This window comes from Siniperca chuatsi, linkage group LG22 (genome assembly GCF_020085105.1).
Source record: "Siniperca chuatsi isolate FFG_IHB_CAS linkage group LG22, ASM2008510v1, whole genome shotgun sequence".
Taxonomy (NCBI): domain Eukaryota; kingdom Metazoa; phylum Chordata; class Actinopteri; order Centrarchiformes; family Sinipercidae; genus Siniperca; species Siniperca chuatsi.
In genome coordinates, this window is record NC_058063.1 from 24,390,858 (window position 1) to 24,414,197 (window position 23,340).

General features: G+C 46.2%; 1 protein-coding gene and 1 pseudogene across 2 annotated transcripts; both read right to left on the bottom strand.

The window, feature by feature from the left end:
- The window catches only part of LOC122870279, a 234,146-nt pseudogene that overhangs the window by 52,556 nt on the left and 158,250 nt on the right, over positions 1-23,340 (bottom strand).
- Positions 5,134-22,914, bottom strand: atp1b2a (ATPase Na+/K+ transporting subunit beta 2a). Of its 2 annotated transcripts, XM_044184304.1 has the most exons (8): positions 22,556-22,912; positions 15,193-15,321; positions 14,801-14,905; positions 12,945-13,024; positions 12,743-12,868; positions 9,704-9,763; positions 8,017-8,112; positions 5,134-6,858 (listed from the first exon to the last, which is right to left on the bottom strand). In XM_044184304.1, the coding sequence occupies exons 1-8, from the start codon at positions 22,659-22,661 to the stop codon at positions 6,694-6,696; spliced, it is 867 nt and encodes a 288-aa protein (XP_044040239.1). In that variant the 5' UTR covers positions 22,662-22,912; the 3' UTR covers positions 5,134-6,693. The 2 variants fall into 2 exon arrangements, with proteins under 2 accessions (XP_044040239.1, XP_044040240.1); XM_044184305.1 differs by lacking the exon at positions 9,704-9,763 and having other exon boundaries at positions 22,556-22,914.

Here is a 23,340-nt window from a genome sequence, read left to right on the forward strand (position 1 = left end):
TATTAAAACAAACAGGCCGATCACGTCAGCAGTCAGTGTTCTGTCACTTCTTTAGTATTTCTGTCCTCATTGATCATTGATCGTCTCAGATAAGCTCACCGCAGACGATGAGCTCGCTAAAAGGTTAGCAGTCGTTAGCAGGAAAACTGACAAACATAATGATCCTCCTGTAGGAAGCTGCCAATCAAGATGTTTTTAATGTTTGATTGATCGCAGGCCGCCTCCTGTGCTGATGTGATCCATCTGAACAGGTCAACCAGTCTGAACTTTGACCTTTCTGTTGACCACCTGTCAGTGTGCAACCAATGAGAAGCCAGCTGTGCATCGTGTGACCTGGGAGGGGTGTGTCCTTGTACCTGTGTGGCTTCTACAGGTGTTGGTGATGTCCAACTGCTGATCAGGTGCAGGGATCCTGAATCAGGAGCTGAAGACAGCGGCTGTTTGCGTGTTTATTGATCCGTTGTCTGGACTCGTGTCTCCGGGTGAAGGTGCAGTCGAGTCCCAGACTGTGACCCGTCCTGAGACAGGAAAATAAACTTACTGCAGACCCTCACCTGCGTCTTTTCCTCCCGCCTTCGACCCTCGCGCCGCCTCGGCCGAGAGGAAACAGGAAGTCCAGGCTAAAGACTAAGATGCAGGAAGAAGGAGCGTAAAGCTGTTGATCGGGTCTACAGGTAACACTGCTGATCAATAAAAGCAGATATGGACTGATGCTGAAGCGTCGGAGTGCAAACAGCATGTCGCTGCTGCAGCACTTTATATTTAACAGGATCGTGAGAAAGATCCACAGAATCGAAACCTTTACATCCTGATAAACACGTCGCCGTCCGCGTCCACGAGACGTTAAACGATTTTACTTCATAGAAACAAATTAACGTCATTGTATTATGCAGGACCTGACTCTCAGGGTAAGTACCCAAATATTTCAGTTCGACTTGCAGTTCAATACAAACCTTTTTATTTTCTTCTTCTTTTCGCCTCAAAGACCAACGAAGGGAAACGAGTTCGTACACAGAAACAGAGCCAGAGACCACCGAGCAAGAATAAAACGCCACCACCGAAGAAAGAGACTAAAACAAATCTGTAATTCGTTTAGTCAACTTCTCTCACGGCAGCGAGTGTAAATGTGCAATATTCTGCACGTTTTATTCACTTACAGCAGTTTGCTAACTGAAACGAAGGGAAACCTTAAGAATCTTATCCAGAGACGCCGCATGTCAAAGTGAGCCTTTGTCACACGAGCGTTTCCAACAGGTGCTGTCCAACCTCAACCCCGCCCTCCACTTCCTGTCGCTGTCCAGTGATACCTGTGGGACGTTTTCAGGAAACTTTATTTGAACCGTTTATCATTACAAAGGTCGGCTACTCCGTCAGTCTCCTCCCATACAGGCGATGCCATCGAATGGGTTTATAGATGGGTTATCCCAAATTAATATCCGCGGGACTGTGTTCTTTTCTTTTGTACCCGCAGCTTCTTCCAGATATCGTAAACAACGCCGAACCGCTTTATCTACAGTTAGTTTAGTCAGAGGATCTGCAGGTCTGGAAGGTCTTTAAAAGCTGTTGGTCTGCTGTTAGCTGTTGTCAGTTCTACAATGTTTCTGAATGCGACTGCAGGCCGGCAGGAGACGATGCTCTGAACCAACGGGGGGACTGTTGTGACAGGATTCGGCTGGGGGGGGGCAGACAGCATGCAGGATCTACGGAGGGCCAAGGCAGTGACCCCGGTTTCCATCCAGGGGGTCAGTGTGGACATGGTAGAGGACTACAGGTATCTGGGAGTCCACATGGACAATAAACACTCGAGCTCAGAGAATTGTTTTATAATAATATAATGGTCATTTTAATATTAATGAAATAATAACAGGAACAATAGTGATATGTGATGATGATGACAAATAATAACTGTAGCAGCAGCTGTAGCAGCAGCAGGTGGCCCACAACCACAGATCCAGACTCTGCTGGAACAGGGGGCAGCAGGTGGCCCACAACCACAGATCCAGACTCTGCAGGAACACGGGGGCAGGTGGCAGATCCAGACTCTGCAGGAACACACGGGGGCAGCAGGTGGCCCACAACCACAGATCCAGACTCTGCAGGAACACGGGGGCAGCAGGTGGCCCACAACCACAGATCCAGACTCTGCAGGAACAGACTCTGCAGGAACACGGGGCAGCAGGTGGCCCACAACCACAGATCCAGACTGCAGGAACACGGGGCAGCAGGTGGCCCACAACCACAGATCCAGACTCTGCAGCTCCGGAGGCAGAAATACCTGCTGAAAGCGACAGAAGGAGAGAGGAGAGAAAGCACAGAACCACGGGATGGTCCAGGACTCACCTGAGCCCGGGCTTGTAGCTGTGGTCAGGTGTTTTCAGCAGCACTGAGCTGAACCGTCCCTTCACTCAGGGAAGCTGCTGAAACAACACATTTTCCTAGGTTTCCTCACACTTCTGTTTGTTTCTGCTGATGTTTCGGCTTCAGGCCGGGACTCAAACAGAACCATTAAACACTCAAACCGGTCAGGCCCCTCCTCACTCTGCTTCTCCATATGGGGGCCGTCCCAAACCAGGGAGGACCTGGCCAATAAATCCTCCAATCAGCCGTCTGCGTGCTTCACTTTCCCTATCGGTCTGTTTGGGGTGGATTTAAAGTGTGAAGTCAGATAAAAGGAGCTACGGGTTTGTGCTAAGTAATTCACACTTATTTTATCTTATAATTAAACACACCTGGTACTTAGTTTATTTTCTGACCTGTTTTATAGTTTTATAGTGTTTTATATTGTTTGCTAGTACTTCCTCCTGTGTGCACTGACGTAAAGACGAGCTGCTGTAACAAAGAGTTTCCCCTCGGGGATCAATAAAGTATTTCTGATTCTGATTATTTGACACATCCCTGCTGTTTATTAGCTGCTGTTAGCTTCTGTTAGCTTCTGTTAGCTGCTGTTAGCTGCTGTTAGCTTCTGTTAGCTGCTGTTAGCTTCTGTTAGCTGCTGTTAGCAGCTGTTAGCTTCTGTTAGCTGCTGTTAGCTTCTGTTAGCTGCTGTTAGCTTCTGTTAGCTTCTGTTAGCTGCTGTTAGCTTCTGTTAGCTGCTGTTAGCTGCTGTTAGCTAACACCTCGACCTGCCGCTGGTTTTAAGGTCAAACTGAAAGTTTGAAACTAACGTAACTTGGTCCCTTTCTGAAGTAACGCGGTGTCTTATATCCAAGTAGTAAAAGTTATCAGATGAGGGGAAAATGTGACTATAATACTTCGAATAACAATACAGTTAATTAAATAATTAAAATGGAGTTTATTCCAGACCGTTGATATAACTAGTGACCTAAAGGCCGGCTGCGTAAACCATAAAGGTTCTGTACGCCAGATTTTAAACATTAATATAGCAGCAAACGACCATCTGTCCTGACGGCGTCTGACGGCGTCCTGAGCAGGGCGACGTCACACCCTGTGTTGTCATCGCTGCCTCTGATTATACAGCCGGTCCGGCCGCCTGCGTGCTGGTGCACGTGGGTGAGTGTGAGTGCACGTGAGTGGGTTACTTGCCAGCAGCCGAGGCTCCACTAACCGTTCCAGATGGCTTCAGCCAGCAGCTGCAGACAGCGGCCGACAGCCTGGCATCTCGTTCACAGGAGCCATTAACAGTTCCAGGTGAAGTATCTCAGTCTGTAGTCTTTACACCTGAAAGTATCTCAGTCTGTAGTCTTTACACCTGAAAGTATCTCAGTCTGTAGTCTTTAAACCCGAAAGTATCTCAGTCTGTAGTCTTTAAACCTGGAAGTATCACAGTCTGTAGTCTTTACACCTGAAAGTATCTCAGTCTGTAGTCTTTAAACCTGGAAGTATCTCAGTCTGTAGTCTTTACACCTGAAAGTATCTCAGTCTGTAGTCTTTAAGCCCGAAAGTATCTCAGTCTGTAGTCTTTAAACCTGAAAGTATCTCAGTCTGTAGTCTTTAAACCCGAAAGTATCACAGTCTGTAGTCTTTAAGCCCGAAAGTATCACAGTCTGTAGTCTTTAAACCCGGAAGTATCACAGTCTGTAGTCTTTAAGCCCGAAAGTATCACAGTCTGTAGTCTTTACACCTGAAAGTAGCACAGTTTGTAGTCTTTAAACCTGGAAGTATCACAGTCTGTAGTCTTTAAACCCGAAAGTATCTCAGTCTGTAGTCTTTAAACCTGAAAGTATCTCAGTCTGTAGTCTTTAAACCCGAAAGTATCACAGTCTGTAGTCTTTAAACCTGAAAGTATCTCAGTCTGTAGTCTTTAAACCCGAAAGTATCTCAGTCTGTAGTCTTTAAACCCGAAAGTATCACAGTCTGTAGTCTTTAAACCCGAAAGTATCTCAGTCTGTAGTCTTTAAGCCCGAAAGTATCACAGTCTGTAGTCTTTAAACCCGGAAGTATCACAGTCTGTAGTCTTTAAGCCCGAAAGTATCACAGTCTGTAGTCTTTACACCTGAAAGTAGCACAGTTTGTAGTCTTTAAACCTGGAAGTATCACAGTCTGTAGTCTTTAAACCCGAAAGTATCTCAGTCTGTAGTCTTTAAACCCGAAAGTATCACAGTCTGTAGTCTTTAAGCCCGAAAGTATCTCAGTCTGTAGTCTTTAAACCCGAAAGTATCTCAGTCTGTAGTCTTTAAACCCGGAAGTATCTCAGTCTGTAGTCTTTACACCTGAAAGTAGCACAGTTTGTAGTCTTTAAACCTGGAAGTATCACAGTTTGTAGTCTTTAAACCCGAAAGTAGCACAGTTTGTAGTCTTTAAGCCCGGGCGTAGCACAGTCTGTAGTCTTTAAGCCCGGGAGTAGCACAGTCTGTAGTCTTTAAGCCCGAAAGTATCACAGTTTGTAGTCTTTAAACCCGAAAGTATCACAGTTTGTAGTCTTTAAGCCCGGGAGTAGCACAGTCTGTAGTCTTTAAGCCCGGGCGTAGCACAGTCTGTAGTCTTTAAACCCGAAAGTATCACAGTTTGTAGTCTTTAAGCCCGGAAGTATCTCAGTCTGTAGTCTTTACACCTGAAAGTAGCACAGTTTGTAGTCTTTAAGCCCGAAAGTATCACAGTCTGTAGTCTTTAAGCCCGGGAGTAGCACAGTCTGTATCATGGCTCCGCCTCTCCATTAATCACACAAACAGGTTGTTTTTTGTAGTTTTTAGTTTAATTTTATTAGTTTTTTAATTGTCTGTTAAACACAAGGACATTTTCAGGCAGGGGAAATCAACCAATCACAAACAAGTATCAAATGACATCATACAGCAGGACCATCTGATTGGCTGGTCACTCTTTAAAGGAAGACGACTGGTGGAGAGCAGCACAGGTGAGGAGGGGCGTTTCCACGTGGCATGATAGAGTGATTGACAGGTGAGGAGACTGATTGTCATGGTAACAGTTGTCATGCTCAGCCCCATGACGATAGTAAACAAAACAAACACGTAAACAAATCAACAGTAAACAAAAAACACATAACATTAACGACTTCCTAACTCGTTAACTAACCCACTGACTAAATTCACTAACTCGTGTTTTTCACTAATTAATTATCTAATTAACTAACGAGCCGTTCTGCTGCGGCAACAACGACAAAAGAGACAGAAAAATAAGATATGACACCAATACTGTTGCCGTGGTTACTTAAGCCAGCATCCCATTGGCTTGGATTCAGCCGCTTCCACGGCAACGACACGGCCTAATTTCTGAACTGGTTTGTGATCTGGTTTAAGATCTGATGTCTGAACTGGTTCCTGTTCTGGTTTCTGATCTGATGTCTGAACTGGTTCCTGTTCTGGTTTCTGATCTGATGTCTGAACTGGTTCCTGTTCTGGTTTCTGATAGTTCTGTTCTGGTTCCTGTTCTGGTTTCTGATCTGATGTCTGAACTGGTTCCTGTTCTGGTTTCTGATAGTTCTGTTCTGGTTCCTCACGTCTTTAGTAACTATGCTGCTTCAGTTATTAACTAATCTGCGAATGATTTAACTTTTCTGTAACTAGTTGTGCTTCTGAACTGGTTTCTGGTCTGACGTGGTCTACAGTTTCTGGAGTTGTTTCTATTGTGGTGTGGGATCTAGTTCCTGAACTGGTTTCTGGTTTCTTGTAATTTAGTTTCTGAACTGACTAATAAAACCAGATTTTGTGGGAACCTGTAACGGTTTCTGAACAGCCAATCAGAGCCAGTCTTACTGTTGCTACATTTACAGAAACCAATCAGAAGTCAAACTGATATTAATAATTAATAATGTATAAAAAAAACAAAGTTATCATCAATATCCCAAATCAATAAATAAACAAATAATAAATAAATAAATAAATAAATAACTCGTTGATCAGTAAACACATCAGCTTTAAGATCAATAATTTGGTCTGATTGATGCAGATTGATACGATGACGGCGGTGAAGATCCTCCTGCCGTCTGTCGCTCTACGGTCCATCCTCAGGGGCAGTGACATCACAGCGTGTGTGCGTGCTGATTGGTCGGTTTCAGGGTCAGTGTGTTTGAGTTAAAGCTGCACTGAGGATCATTTCAGAGAAAACAGACTAACTAAAGGTGACACATAATTCAGACGGTCAGTGAACGCATCATGAATGCGAGGATTCTCCGTAGCCACGGAAACACAGCTGGTGCGTTCGAGGCTCTAACAGGGAGACGGGACGGGGAGATTTCATTTAAGCATCGGGGTTAGTGCAGCTTTAATGCGTGTGCGTCTATTTGTCGTTGATTCGTAGTTTGAAGGAAACCCGGCCGGCGAACTTGTCTCTCTCGCTGCCGTCGGCGAGCGTGTTGGAGCTGATTTTACACTCGATGCTGATGTCTGTGTTCACAGAGGCGTTCAGGAACTTCACGGCCACCAGCGGCTGAGTGTAGTTCACCTGAGACAGTGAACACATCACACGCTGAACAATCACTGCAGTAAGGATAGCGTCAGCAGTTTAATAAGGAAGTACCACCATGGATCTACTAGATCCACCGGATCCTCTAACACAATTAAATCTACCAACACAGCTACACACATCTCCATTATTGATCTACAACGATCTACTAACTTGGATCAGAAATCCTTGACATGGATCCACTAAAAGGATCTACAGACCGTCAGTAACATACTGAAAGATCTACTGACATGGATCCACTGAATCTACTGACATGGATCCACTGGATCTAATGACATGGATCCACTGGATCTACTGACATGTGGATCTTATGGAACATGGGTCCACCGATGTAGATCTGATGACCAACTAACATAAATCTGCTAACATGTAACGGATCTGATGGATCTATGTACTGAACCCATGAAGTCCAATAGATCTTCTAGATCTGCTAAGGGATCTGTTGGATCTGACATCTGTGTGTCCTCACAGTGTGTACTGTGTGTGTGTATTGTGTGTGCAGTGTGTGTGTAGTGTGTGTGCAGTGTGTGTATTGTGTGTGTGCAGTGTGTGTCCACAGTGTGTGTATTGTGTGTATTGTGTGTGCAGTGTGTGTGCAGTGTGTGTCCACAGTGTGTGCAGTGTGTGTGCAGTGTGTGTGTGTGCATTGTGTGTGTGCAGTGTGTGTATTGTGTGTGTGCAGTGTGTGTGCAGTGTGTGTCCACAGTGTGTGTATTGTGTGTGTGCAGTGTGTGTGCAGTGTGTGTCCACAGTGTGTGTAGTGTGTGTGCAGTGTGTGTATTGTGTGTGTGCAGTGTGTGTCCACAGTGTGTGTATTGTGTGTGCAGTGTGTGTGCAGTGTGTGTGTAGTGTGTGTGTGTGCAGTGTGTGTGCAGTGTGTGTCCACAGTGTGTGTAGTGTGTGTGCAGTGTGTGTGTAGTGTGTGTGTAGTGTGTGCAGTGTGTGTGTAGTGTGTGTGCAGTGTGTGTCCACAGTGTGTGTAGTGTGTGTTCAGTGTGTGCAGTGTGTATTGTGTGTTCTGTGTGTGTGCAGTGTGTGCAGTGTGTAGTGTGTGTGTAGTGTGTGTTCAGTGTGTGTATTGTGTGTGTAGTGTGTGTGTGTGTATTGTGTGTGTAGTGTGTGTGCAGTGTGTGTTACCTGAGCCCTCTTGCCGTAGTACGGGTAGTACATGAGGTTGAAGGTTCCATTAGGAGGATAATACGCCAGCGGTCCGATCTTATCACTGTCCTCCCTCTACACACACACACACACACACACACACACACACACACACACACACACTGATCAATACCTCAGTCCAGATCAGTCATCAATAACCTGCAGTGATAAACGTCCTACAGAAACTTTAATAAACTTAAAACATCAGAGTCAGAAGAACATCAGGAGAACCTCTGTTCATGTTCTACGTTCTAACACTTTACTGCTGTTTCTTTACTGCTCTGTTTCTTTGCTGCTCTGTTTCTTTGTTGCTCTGTTTCTTTGTTGCTCTGTTTCTTTACTGCTCTGTTTCTTTACTGCTCTGTTTCTTTGCTGCTCTGTTTCTTTACTGCTCTGTTTCTTTGTTGCTCTGTTTCTTTACTGCTCTGTTTCTTTGCTGCTCTGTTTCTTTGTTGCTCTGTTTCTTTACTGCTCTGTTTCTTTGCTGCTCTGTTTCTTTGCTGCTCTGTTTCTTTGTTGCTCTGTTTCTTTACTGCTCTGTTTCTTTACTGCTCTGTTTCTTTGCTGCTCTGTTTCTTTACTGCTCTGTTTCTTTGCTGCTCTGTTTCTTTACTTCTGTTTCTTTGTTGCTCTGTTTCTTTGTTGCTCTGTTTCTTTGTTGCTCTGTTTCTTTACTGCTCTGTTTCTTTGCTGCTCTGTTTCTTTGCTGCTCTGTTTCTTTACTGCTCTGTTTCTTTACTGCTCTGTTTCTTTGCTGCTCTGTTTCTTTACTGCTCTGTTTCTTTGCTGCTCTGTTTCTTTACTTCTGTTTCTTTGTTGCTCTGTTTCTTTGTTGCTCTGTTTCTTTACTGCTCTGTTTCTTTACTGCTGTTTCTTTACTGCTCTGTTTCTTTACTGCTCTGTTTCTTTACTTCTGTTTCTTTGTTGCTCTGTTTCTTTGTTGCTCTGTTTCTTTACTGCTGTTTCTTTACTTCTGTTTCTTTGTTGCTCTGTTTCTTTGCTGCTCTGTTTCTTTACTGCTGTTTCTTTACTTCTGTTTCTTTGTTGCTCTGTTTCTTTGTTGCTCTGTTTCTTTGCTGCTCTGTTTCTTTGCTGCTCTGTTTCTTTACTTCTGTTTCTTTACTGCTCTGTTTCTTTTGCTCTGCTCTCTGTTTCTTTGTTGCTCTGTTTCTTTACTGCTCTGTTTCTTTCTGCTGTTTCTTTGCTGCTCTGTTTCTTTACTGCTCTGTTTCTTTGTTGCTCTGTTTCTTTGTTGCTCTGTTTCTTTACTGCTCTGTTTCTTTGTTGCTCTGTTTCTTTGTTGCTCTGTTTCTTTACTGCTCTGTTTCTTTGTTGCTCTGTTTCTTTACTGCTCTGTTTCTTTGTTGCTCTGTTTCTTTGCTGCTCTGTTTCTTTGCTGCTCTGTTTCTTTGTTGCTCTGTTTCTTTGCTGCTCTATTTCTTTGTTGCTCTGTTTCTTTGTTGCTCTGTTCCTCGATCAGGACATTAAAGGTTCTATGTTCTACGATCTTCCCTTTCTACTGTTCTTACCCACTCATCTTTCTCCACTTTGAACCTCTGAGGATGGAGGGATGAAAATGTGGAGACAACACATGAGATGAAGAGAGGTGGTGTAGCAGACAGACAGGCAGGCAGACAGACAGGCAGACAGACAGGCAGATTCAGACCTTGGCTCCACAGGTGACATAAGGAGACTGCCCATCCTTCCCCGGCAACATACCAATCACCTGGAGAGACAGTCAGGTAGACAGACAGATCAGGAGATGGATGGACTCTGGCTACAGCCACACTACTCGTCCAGACGAGCGCTTCAGAAATAATGTCCGTCCACAATAACACGCCTGAAAACGCACATCACATGACTGGACACGCCCGGGCCGGTGCAAACAGGAAGCAGATTGTCTACTCTGCCGGTGGAAGCTCAGTTGTAGTAAATACTGCGAACGAAGAACAGCGTTATCCGTGCTGGATGAGCAACTCGTCGTCGAGGCTGATGTTTGTTGTTGAGTCAGGGAAGGACACATAGTGACTGACAAGAACCAATCAAGAAGCAAACGCGAGCGTCATCGTTTCCAAAAGCCTCCGTTTTTTGCCCGTCCAGACTAAAACGCAACCCCGGAGTTTTCTAATGAAAACGGAGCCAGCAGCGCTTCCAAACGTATCTGTTTTCAGGGCTCGAAAACGCCGCAGCAGTGTGGACGAAAACGTGGTAGTGTGGATGAGGCCGCTGTGTAGTATTGATACTATAGACTGGTGATTAGTACAGTCTTACAGTGACTTTACAGTGTGTGTGACTTAAACCCCACCCACCAAACTCCACCCACCAAAGCCATAGTTTAAAGCTCGAGTAGGTAACGTTGGAGAAACCAGCAAGAGACATCATATTCTGAAAGTATCCAACCGAAAAAAAAAAAAACACCCCCAAAACACAAGTTCATGTGTAATGAGTGCCCAGGTAGGCAGGTAGACAGGCAGGTAGACAGGTGGGCAGGTAGACAGGTGGGCAGGTAGGCCGGCAGATGGGTTTATTACAGGCCACAGATACCAGATTTTTTTCAGAGCATCTGATTTATCGACTGCTGTCGGATGTAAAGAAACATAACAATGCTTCTGAAATACATTACTAGCTTTAAGAGTGCACATTGTTTCGTCTGTAGCGGAGGTGGGCTGATTTATTTATTTACTTTCTCAAGATTATTATTCCGGGAATTCTTGCCTTTATTGGATAGTGACAGCTGCTGAGAGGCAGAAAGGCCACAGCGAGCTCCTGGACTTTAAACCCCGTCCTCGTGCTGCTTTTTATCAGCTCAGAGTGAAATTTGACTTTTGTGTGAAAATGGAGGAAGTCAAACATGTTGTTGCTAATCTGATAGGCGCTAACACCAACATACAGTATTGTTCAAAATAATAGCAGTACAATGTGACTAACCAGAATAATCAAGGTTTTTAGTATATTTTTTATTGCTACGTGGCAAACAAGTTACCAGTAGGTTCAGTAGATTCTCAGAAAACAAACAAGACCCAGCATTCATGATATGCACGCTCTTAAGGCTGTGCAATTGGGGTATTAGTTGAAAGGGGTGTGTTCAAAAAAATAGCAGTGTGGCATTCAATCACTGAGGTCATCAATTTTGTGAAGAAACAGGTGTGAATCAGGTGGCCCCTATTTAAGGATGAAGCCAACACTTGTTGAACATGCATTTGAAAGCTGAGGAAAATGGGTCGTTCAAGACATTGTTCAGAAGAACAGCGTACTTTGATTAAAAAGTTGATTGGAGAGGGGAAAACCTATAAAGAGGTGCAAAAAATGATAGGCTGTTCAGCTAAAATGATCTCCAATGCCTTAAAATGGAGAGCAAAACCAGAGAGACGTGGAAGAAAACGGAAGACAACCATCAAAATGGATAGAAGAATAACCAGAATGGCAAAGGCTCAGCCAATGATCACCTCCAGGATGATCAAAGACAGTCTGGAGTTACCTGTAAGTACTGTGACAGTTAGAAGACGTCTGTGTGAAGCTAATCTATTTTCAAGAATCCCCGCAAAGTCCCTCTGTTAAAAAAAGGCATGTGCAGAAGAGGTTACAATTTGCCAAAGAACACATCAACTGGCCTAAAGAGAAATGGAGGAACATTTTGTGGACTGATGAGAGCAAAATAGTTCTTTTTGGGTCCAAGGGCCACAGGCAGTTTGTGAGACGACCCCAAACTCTGAATTCAAGCCACAGTACACAGTGAAGACAGTGAAGCATGGAGGTGCAAGCATCATGATATGGGCATGTTTCTCCTACTATGGTGTTGGGCCTATTTATCGCATACCAGGGATCATGGATCAGTTTGCATATGTTAAAATACTTGAAGAGGTCATGTTGCCCTATGCTGAAGAGGACATGCCCTTGAAATGGTTGTTTCAACAAGACAATGACCCAAAACACACTAGTAAACGGGCAAAGTCTTGGTTCCAAACCAACAAAATTAATGTTATGGAGTGGCCAGCCCAATCTCCAGACCTTAATCCAATTGAGAACTTGTGGGGTGATATCAAAATGCTGTTTCTGAAGCAAAACCAAGAAATGTGAATGAATTGTGGAATGTTGTTAAAGAATCATGGAGTGGAATAACAGCTGAGAGGTGCCACAAGTTGGTTGACTCCATGCCACACAGATGTCAAGCAGTTTTAAAAACTGTGGTCATACAACTAAATATTAGTTTAGTGATTCACAGGATTGCTAAATCCCAGAAAAAATTTTTTTTTGTACAAAATAGTTTTGAGTTTGTACAGTCAAAGGTAGACACTGCTATTTTTTTGAACACACCCCTTTCAACTAATTCAACTAATACCCCAATTGCACAGCCTTAAGAGCGTGCATATCATGAATGCTGGGTCTTGTTTGTTTTCTGAGAATCTACTGAACCTACTGGTAACTTGTTTGCCACGTAGCAATAAAAAATATACTAAAAACCTTGATTATTCTGGTTAGTCACATTGTACTGCTATTATTTTGAACAATACTGTATAGGCCTGTTTGGGAGCCAATATGACGACAGCAGCATCAGGAGAGCGAGACCCGTCTGTTGTGATGTCAGCTACAGGTCGCTGCTGCTGTCTTTTCAGACTACTACAGAACACCAGGAGACCGTGGAAACCAGTCTGCTGGTTTAAACCCGATCTGCAGGATCAGGGTCAGAGGTCAGAGGTCAACGTACCCGGTTCAGTTTGATGAGGATGCAGGGCTGACCTCTGCTGTAACCATAGAAACGATCCGAAATCCCAGAACACTCCTCCAACATCGTCCGATTAAACTGACAGGAACGCTTGGGATTGTTCCTGACCTGCAGAGAGACAGACAGGTAGAGGGTGAGACAGGTAGAGACACAGACGGGTAGAGAGTGAGACAGTCAGGTTTACCTCTCCACTGTCCTCTTGAATGAAGTATTGATCTGGAGGGCAGTTATCGTTGGTCTGAACCTGATAGCTGTCGTTGTATGCTGCAGACAGACAGGCAGACAGAGAGACATACAGTCAGACAGACAGGCAGGTAGAGAGACAGACAGACAGGTAGAGAGGCAGACAGACAGGTAGAGAGACAGAGAGACATACAGTCAGACAGACAGGCAGGTAGAGAGACAGAGAGACATACAGTCAGACAGACAGGCAGGCAGGTAGACAGACAGACAGACGTGTAGAGAGGCAGAGAGACAGACAGTCAGACAGACAGGCAGGTAGAGAGAGAGAGAGAGAGACAGACAGGCAGGTAGAGAGACAGACAGACAGACAGACAGGTAGAGACACAGACAGACAGACGGGTAGATAGACAGACAGACGGGTAGAGAGACAGACAGACAGGTAGAGAGGCAGACAGACAGACAGGCAGGTAGCAAGACAGACAGACAGGCAGACAGAGAGACAGACAGACAGGTAGAGAGAGAGACAGACAGACAAGCAGGTAGACAGACAGTCAGGTAGAGAGACAGTCAGATAGACAGGTAGAGAGGCAGACAGACAGACAGACAGGCAGGTAGAGAGACAGACAGACAGACAGTCAGGTAGACAGACAGGCAGGTAGAGAGACAGACAGACAGACAGGTAGAGAGACAGACAGGCAGGTAGAGAGTCAGACAGACAGACAGGCAGACAGACAGTCAGACAGGTAGAGAGACAGACAGACAGGTAGAGAGGCAGACAGACAGACAGGCAGGTAGCAAGACAGACAGACAGGCAGACAGAGAGACAGACAGACAGGCAGACAGAGAGACATACAGTCAGACAGACAGGCAGGTAGAGAGACAGACAGACAGGTAGAGAGGCAGACAGTCAGACAGACAGGCAGGCAGAGAGACAGACAGACAGACAGACAGACAGACGTGTAGAGAGGCAGAGAGACAGACAGTCAGACAGACAGGCAGGTAGAGAGAGAGAGACAGACAGGCAGGTAGAGAGACAGACAGACAGACAGGTAGAGACACAGACAGACAGACGGGTAGAGAGGCAGACAGACAGATGGGTAGATAGACAGACAGACGGGTAGAGAGACAGACAGACAGGTAGAGAGGACAGACAGACAGACAGGCAGGTAGCAAGACAGACAGACAGGCAGACAGAGAGACAGACAGACAGGTAGAGAGAGAGACAGACAGACAAGCAGGTAGACAGACAGTCAGGTAGAGAGGCAGACAGACAGACATACAGGCAGGTAGAGAGACAGACAGACAGACAGGTAGAGAGACAGACAGGCAGGTAGAGAGTCAGACAGACAGACAGACAGACAGACAGACAGACAGACAGTCAGGTAGACAGACAGACAGACAGGTAGACAGACAGACAGACAGACAGACAGGTAGAGAAACAGACAGACAGACAGGCAGGTAGAGAGACAGACAGACAGACAGACAGACAGACAGACAGGTAGAGAGACAGACAGGCAGGTAGAGAGTCAGACAGACAGACAGGCAGACAGACAGACAGACAGACAGACAGGTAGAGAGACAGACAGGCAGGTAGAGAGTCAGACAGACAGACAGACAGACAGACAGACAGGCAGACAGACAGTCAGGTAGAGAGACAGACAGACAGACAGTCAGGTAGAGAGACAGACAGACAGACAGACAGGTAGAGAGACAGACAGTCAGACAGACAGGTAGTAAATTATGAAACAGATGGTTTTATTTGAAACACAATCGGACACCAAACTGTATCTAAAGTCGTTTTATTTAATTTCTCGTTACTGACATCATTAAATATTATAATTAATTAACGAGTCTTACGAGAGAGGAAGGTGTTGAGGTTGTGGATGAAGCCGTCCCAGCTCTCAGTGTCCGAGACCGAGAACCTGATCTCCAGCTGGTCGCCCTTTGGACGAATCATCATCCCTGAAACGTGAAAACAGCTGCTGGTTGACCAATCACAGCCTGAGTCTCGTTAATCAATCACAGCCTGAGCCTCGTTAACCAATCACAGCCTGAGCCTCGTTAACCAATCACAGCCTGAGCCTCGTTAACCAATCACAGCCTGAGCCTCGTTAATCAATCACAGCCTGAGCCTCGTTGACCAATCACAGCCTGAGCCTGGTTGACCAATCACAGCCTCAGAAACTACTCCAACCAATCATGGGTGGAGTTTGGGTTTGTGTGTGTTCAGGTGTGTTTGTTTTCCTCACCTGGAGTGGCCAGGCGGTCCTGCCAGGTGGGTTTGTAGTCGTCGAGCGTCAGCAGCATGATGTACATGGTGAGAACAAACATACCCGCCAGAAACAGGTAGAAGACCAGGTAGAAGAGCAGGATCAGACCTGAGGGGGGAGACGGGGCACAGTGAACGACATCACATCCTCTCCTCCCCCCCTCCTCCCCCTCCTCTCCTCTAAATGTCATCTTTATAATCCTCGTGTTTAGCCCCGCCCCCTGCTGATGACCTACATTCAGGGTGAATGGAGGGGGGAGGGTGGAGTCAGAGGAGGGGGAGGGTGGAGGAGGGTGGGGGTTGACTCTGTGTACTGAGTGTTTTCATGGCGTGCTGAAAACAAATCGCACCGACTCCGGTCATGTGACCTTTAAAGTGAACACACAGCGATGAAACTGATGTCCATCTGTTTTATTAAAATGTTGCACTGTTCCTTTAAGATGATGTCAACGAGGGTCCTCACAAGTATATTAGTACCACCGTGTGTGTGTGTGTGTGTGTGCTCGTCTGACAGCTTAACAGTCAACACACACACACACAGTAACAAAATCACACACAGAAACACACACACACACACACAGAAACACACATCTGTCTGCTCACACACACACAGTAACACACATACACAGTAACACACACACACACACACACACACAGTAACACACATACACAGTAACACACACACACACACACACACAGTAACACACACACACACACACACAGAAACACACACACACACACACACACACACACACACACAGTAACACACATACACAGTAACACACACACACACACAGAAACACACACACACACACACAGAAACACACACACACACAGAAACACACACACACACACACACACAGAAACACACATACACAGTAACACACACACACACACACACAGTAACACACATACACAGTAAACACACACACACACACACACACACACACACACACACAGAAACACACACACACACACACACACAGTAACACACACACACACACACACACACACACACACACAGTAACACACACACACACACACACACACAGTAACACACATACACAGTAACACACACACACACACACACACACACACACACAGTAACACTGCTCTCTGATGTCGTTCACTTCAGCGTGTAAGAGTGTGTGTGTGTGTGTGTGTGTGTGTATGTGTGCATCAGTGTGTAAGAGTGTGTGTGTCCTTCAGTCTCCATCAAGGCCACACATCCACTGCCCTGGTGCATGATGGGAAATATGACATCATAAGAGTGTAGTTATGTAAAGCCTGAGAAGATCTGAGACCAGTGAAACACTGAGGTAGTTTTAGTGAGACGTTATGGAGACGGTCTGACTGTCGGCACAGGCAACGGCTCGGTACAGGCAACGGTTCCCTACAGGCAACGGCTCTGAACAGGAAACGACTCGGTACAGGAAACGGTTCCCTACAGGCAACGGTTCTCTACAGGCAACGGCTTGGCACAGACAACGGCTCGGTACAGGCAACGGTTCTCTACAGGCAACGGCTCGGTACAGGCAACGGCTCTACAGGCAACGGCTCGGTACAGGCAACGGTTCTCTACAGGCAACGGTTCTCTACAGGCAACGGCTCGGTACAGGCAACGGCTCGGTACAGGCAACGGTTCTCTACAGGCAACGGTTCTCTACAGGCAACGGCTCGGTACAGGCAACGGCTCGGTACAGGCAATGGTTCTCTACAGGCAACGGTTCCCTACAGGCAACGGCTCGGTACAGGCAACGGCTCTGAACAGGAAACGACTCGGTACAGGAAACGGCTCGGTACAGGAAACGGTTCCCTACAGGCAACGGTTCCCTACAGGCAACGGCTCGGTACAGGCAACGGCTCTGAACAGGAAACGGCTCGGTACAGGAAACGGTTCTCTACAGGCAACGGCTCGGCACAGACAACGGCTCTGAACAGGAAACGACTCGGTACAGGAAACGGCGGTACAGGAAACGGCTCGGTACAGGAAACGGTTCCCTACAGGCAACGGTTCCCTACAGGCAACGGCTCAGGAAACACGGTACAGGCAACGGCTCTGAACAGGAAACGGCTCGGTACAGGCAACGGTTCTCTACAGGCAACGGCTCGGCACAGACAACGGCTCTGAACAGGAAACGACTCGGTACAGGAAACGGCTCGGTACAGGAAACGGTTCCCTACAGGCAACGGTTCCCTACAGGCAACGGTTCCCTACAGGCAACGGTTCCCTACAGGCAACGGTTCCCTACAGGCAACAACGGTTCTGAACAGGAAACGGCTCTGAACAGGAAACGACTCGGTACAGGAAACGGTTCCCTACAGGCAACGGTTCCCTACAGGCAACGGTTCCCTACAGGCAACGGCTCGGTACAGGCAACGGTTCCCTACAGGCAACGGCTCGGTACAGGCAACAGTTCCCTACAGGCAACGGCTCGGTACAGGCAACGGTTCCCTACAGGCAACGGTTCCCTACAGGCAACGGCTCTGAACAGGAAACGACTCGGTACAGGAAACGGTTCCCTACAGGCAACGGTTCCCTACAGGCAACGGCTCGGTACAGGCAACGGTTCCCTACAGGCAACGGCTCGGTACAGGCAACGGCTCGGTACAGGCAACGGTTCCCTACAGGCAACGGCACGGTACAGGCAACGGCTCGGTACAGGCAACGGTTCCCTACAGGCAACGGCTCCGCACAGGCAACGGCTCGGTACAGTCAACGGTTCTCTACAGACAACGGCTCGGTACAGGCAACGGTTCCCTACAGGCAGGCAACGGCTCGCGGCTCGGTACAGGACAGGAAACGGCTTTGAACAGGCAACGACTCGGCACAGGCAACGTACAGGAAACGGGCACAGTCAACGGTTCCCTACAGGCAACGGCTCGGTACAGGCAACGGTTCCCTACAGGCAACGGCTCCGCACAGGAAACGGCTTTGAACAGGCAACGACTCGGCACAGGCAACGGCTCGGTACAGTCAACGGTTCCCTACAGGCAACGGCTCGGTACAGGCAACGGTTCCCTACAGGAAACGGCTCCATACAGGCAACGGCTCCGCACAGGCAACGGCTCCGCACAGGCAACGGCTCGGCACAGGCAACGGCTCGGCACAGGCAACGGCTCGGCACAGGCAACAGCTCGGCACAGGCAACGGCTCGGTACAGGAGTTTACTGTTTACTGGTATATAGAACTACAGACAGACAGACAGTCAGACAGACAGGTTTGATGAACCCGTCTGACTCTCTTTCAGAATCTTTTGAAGCTGAAATAAATGTGACGTTGTGATGCAGATCTGTTGGCTCAGTGTTGATACTGGTCTTAAACGTATCAGGATAGAACTGATCCAAAGCTGAGGAGCCGGTACAGCTAAAGATCCATCAGCCCTGGACCCTAACCCGGAGTCTGGAACAGGTGAAAGGTCTAACCTGCAGGTCTAAGACTGCCTCCACACCTAATCGGCTGACGGTCTACCCCTGAAAAGGACTGAAGGTCTCAGTCTGGACCCAGGTGGACTCTGGAAGCAAACCACCGGTCTGAGTGAGAGTAGATGATTATTAAATCATCTGTTGATTATCTGTTAGGTAAATGCCATGTGCAGCCAGTAACCGTGGTAACACGTTCTGATAGCCGGTTCCAAGTTGGTCAAATACTCCAATATGATCATTTACTGGTGTGACTCTGTGTGCCGACGCTGGACCAGAACTGGACTCTGTCCTGATAGCTGGATCTGAGTGTAGACCCCCCCAGACCCTGCAGCCATATGTGGACCAGAGCTGGACCTCATCTGGTCCATCTGGTCCCGTGGTGGCAGAACAGAACCGATCCGACATTCCGACTAAATCGTGACTGTAGCCTCCCGAGTGCTGCTGAAACACATAGTAATATAATGAATCAGTATTAAAATACTGTTTTATGACGTTTTATAACAATTAAACAGCGTTAAACCTCCACCTCAGGCCGGCGTGACGGCGTCAGGGGTCTCATCCAGTTTGCAGAACATTCATTAATAAACGACCTCACGTGATTCACAGATGATCAAAACTGCTGTTGATGCTTCTGTCGCTCGACTTGTCGATTAATCGACTAATTGTTGAAGTCGTCTGTAACCTGGCTGAACCTTTATTCATTCTACCGTTTTATTGTATTTATATTTTTTAACGTATTTGTTTAAATATTGTGTATATTCATATAAAGTTTATTATTATGAGACATCTGAAAAATAAACAGAACCATAAAATTATTAATATTATAATTTGATTTATTCTCTTTTCTGTCTGTCAGTGATGCTCGCTCGTCCTCTGTCCGCCATGTCTGCCGCCTGAAGGTCATTTATAATCCGTCTCTCTATTAAAGGAGGAATTATACAGAAAGTAGGACGAGTGTGTGTGTGTGTGTGTGTGTGTGTGTGTGTGTGTGTGTGTGTGTGTGAGTGTGTGTGTGTGTGTGTGTGAGAGTGTGTGTGTGTGTGTGTGTGTGTGTGTGAGTGTGTGTGTGCAAAGTGAATTAATTTAATCTGCAGATTGTTTTCAGCTCCTCAACAGCATCATCTTTAGATAGAAGGTGAAGCTCTGTGATTGGCTGTTTGTTAGTGAAATGCACCCTGGGAGTCGTAGTTGACTTCTCTCCTTCAGGTTTTGTGACTTTTTATTAAAGAACCAGATGTTTTCATACAACATCTTTTGTTTCATGTTGATCTAAACTGTGAGTCGCGTCAACGGACTTTTACTGCACGAAGCAGCGTCTGAAATAACTCCTCACACCTCCCAAAATGCCTTTGACACAATTGATCATGGCGTTCTTTTAGACTGGTTTTAGACACTGGGTGGGTGAATCTGGCTCTGCACTAGACTGGTTCTCATCTTATCTGTCCAATAGGAAACTCTGTGTCAGCATTAATAACTTCATGTCATCCTTCTCCCATATCAAGTCCGGTGTGCCTCAAGGTTCAATTCTGGGACCAATGCTGTTCTCCTTGTACATGCTTCCTGTGGGTGATGTCATCCGCAGACATGGTATTTCTTTTCATTGTTATGCAGATGACACACAGTTGTACCTCCCTGTCGAGTTCTCTGCAGGACTGCCTGTCTGACATAAAACACTGGATGTCGATAAATTTTCTACAGCTCAACTCAAATAAAACTGAAATCCTTGTTATTGGGCCCCAACACATCACTAAACAAATACTGCCATCTACTGGTGACCTGTCACAACATATCAAGCAGATCCTGATTTTACCTGAACTGGCTGTTTATTTTATTTCTTTATATTTCATCATTCACTGTGGTGTTTTATTTCTCTTGTTGTGAAGCACTATGTACTTTGTTTTGATAAGTACTCTATAAATAAAGTTTTATTATTATTTATTACTGGCAACACTGGTGACACTGGCGACATTGCATGATGAGGTTTCGTGTATCTGCACAAGCGCAGTCTGCGTTGGTTCAGCGGACTCACTGAACCTCTACTAGCTGTAGCTAGTAAATATTATCTATATTTTTTATAACAACACAGAACTAAATTTATTGTAATGCTGTACTCTGTAATAATACTACAAACTAACTGTGTGACTGGTACGGTAGCCTGCATGCACTCTCGCACTCTGACTGCAATCAAATAATGGATAAACACTGTTTCTTTGTGGAAACAACAGCAGGCGAGAAGAAACTGAGTCAAGCGGCCTGGTGAAAAGACCACCGTAGATGCTAATGCTAATGCTAACGCCTCTTCCATCACTCGCTGGGCATGTTACTCGGGATGTGAAAATGCACCTGCTGGTTCGAGGTTTGGAAATGTACAGAGGAGGACCAAGAGGGTCCCAGGGTTTGCTGGAGGAAGCCGGAAGAAGAACATCTGGTATCACTTAGCCGATATTTTCCATTATATGCTTTTGCCTTTTATGGACTCGTGTCCAGGCCTGTGCGGTCTGAATGCACACTGCGGCCTCCTCACGCGGTTTAAAGGTCAGCTAGTGGCCTGATTAATGATGATGATGATGATTCATCTTCATCTGATCCGACAGAAAAGAGCACGTCTTCATTATGTTCTGGGAACGAGACGCATGTAGAACAATAACATCAGCAGAAAGTCACTTAAATCTAAATCTCAGACTTCAGTTTCTCTGTTTATATCAAAGTGACGTGAAGACGTCAGTTTGGACTCCGAGACATTAAGAGAGAAGTTATTTAATCGTACTGCGTCATTTTGTGTTTATAACTTCTGATTCTAGCATTTACTATAAATATCGTGTTAATAAATACATATATATATATATATATATATATATATATATATATATATATATATATATATATATATATATATATATGTGTGTATATATATATATATATATATATGTGTATATATATATATATATATGTATATATATATATATATATATATATGTATATATATATATGTATATATATATATATATATATATATGTATGTATATGTGCTGTTAGGGCCTGTACTCGGAGATCTTGTGATGATTCTTCTATTTTATTTAGTTTTATTGTTCAAATATAATGTTTCAATAATGTGATTTAGCTTTGGCTTTAATGTAACTAACTTTCATGATGAGAGAGTGAGACAGGTTCAGAGAGAGAGAGAGACAGGTGGAGAGAGAGAGACAGGTAGAGAGAGAGGTGGAGAGAGAGAGACAGGTAGAGAGAGACAGGTAGAGAGAGAGACAGAGACAGACAGGTAGAGAGAGAGACAGGTAGAGAGAGAGACAAGTAGAGAGAGAGAGACAGGGAGAGAGAGAGACAGGTAGAGAGAGAGAGACAGGTAGAGAGACAGGTAGAGAGAGAGACAGAGACAGACAGGTAGAGAGAGAGACAGGTAGAGAGAGAGACAAGTAGAGAGAGAGAGAGAGAGAGAGAGAGAGAGAGAGAGAGACAGGAAGAGAGAGAGACAGGTAGAGAGAGACAGACAGGGAGAGAGAGAGACAGACAGGCAGAGAGAGAGACAGGTAGAGAGAGAGAGAGAGACAGGTAGAGAGTGAGACAGGTGGAGAGACAGACAGGTGGAGAGAGAGACAGGTAGAGACAGAGACAGAGAGAGAGACAGGTAGAGACAGAGAGACAGACAGGTGGAGAGAGACAGGTAGAGAGACAGAGAGACAGACAGGTGGAGAGACAGACAGGTAGAGAGAGAGAGAGAGAGAGAGACAGGTAGAGAGACAGACAGGTGGAGAGACAGACAGGTAGAGAGAGAGAGAGAGAGAGAGAGAGACAGGTGGAGAGACAGACAGGTGGAGAGACAGACAGGTAGAGAGAGAGAGAGAGAGAGAGAGAGACAGGTGGAGAGACAGACAGGTGGAGAGACAGACAGGTGGACTCACCCCAGCTCGAGGCGGTTCGGCCCAGCAGCTCGTGAGTTCGCGGGTTCCAGAACATTTCCCGCCACTCGCTCGAGCCTTTGCGGTCTCCCTCCTTGGTGCCGGACATGATGATGAAGAGGATGAAGACGGAGGTCGGTGTGGGCTCAGACGGCGCGCGATGTCCCCGCTATGACGGTACGAGCCTCCCGCCGCTGCTTTAATATTCAGTTTAACAACGATCAGTGTCGGTGTATCGATCCGGCGGGTCGAAGATGATCGGTGTGATGAGACAGACAGACAGACAGGCAGAGAGACGGAGAGAGACAGACAGGACGGTGTCACTGCGGTTTACCTCCTCCTCCCCCCAACGTCTGACGTCACACCTGCTCCCCTCACACCGCCAATCACAGCGGGGCTTAATCAGGACAGACCCCGCCCCCTCCGTGAGTGACGTGTGACGGAAGACAGTTTACATGACCGAATGTGACGACGTCACTCACGTGTTTCTAACGCGCCTATAAGAAACTGTTTTGGTTGTTTGGCTGTGACTGCTCACGTGCCCTCCTCCTCATCATCATCTTCATCATCACACATAATATAATTTGACTGTTTTTATTTTGTTGTCACTCCAGGTGCTCCCGATCCGAGCCTGGACCTGATCCGAGCAGACCATGGGGACAGTCTGACCTGGACCCGACCTGAACAGACCCGAGGACAGTCAGACCTGGACCCGACCTGAACAGACCCGAGGACAGTCAGACCTGGACCCTGATCCCACATGTGAAATACACCAACCAGCACACTTA

Coding starts and splice junctions, on each gene's coding strand:
- atp1b2a (XM_044184304.1), bottom strand. CDS start 22,661: ATGTCCGGCACCAAGGAGGGAGACCGCAAAGGCTCGAGCGAGTGGCGG. Junction 15,322..22,555: donor CCGAACCGCCTCGAGCTGGG/GTGAGTCCACCT, acceptor CTCCCCCCTCAG/GTCTGATCCTGCTCTTCTAC. Junction 12,869..12,944: donor TTCAAGAGGACAGTGGAGAG/GTAAACCTGACT, acceptor GTCTCTCTGCAG/GTCAGGAACAATCCCAAGCG.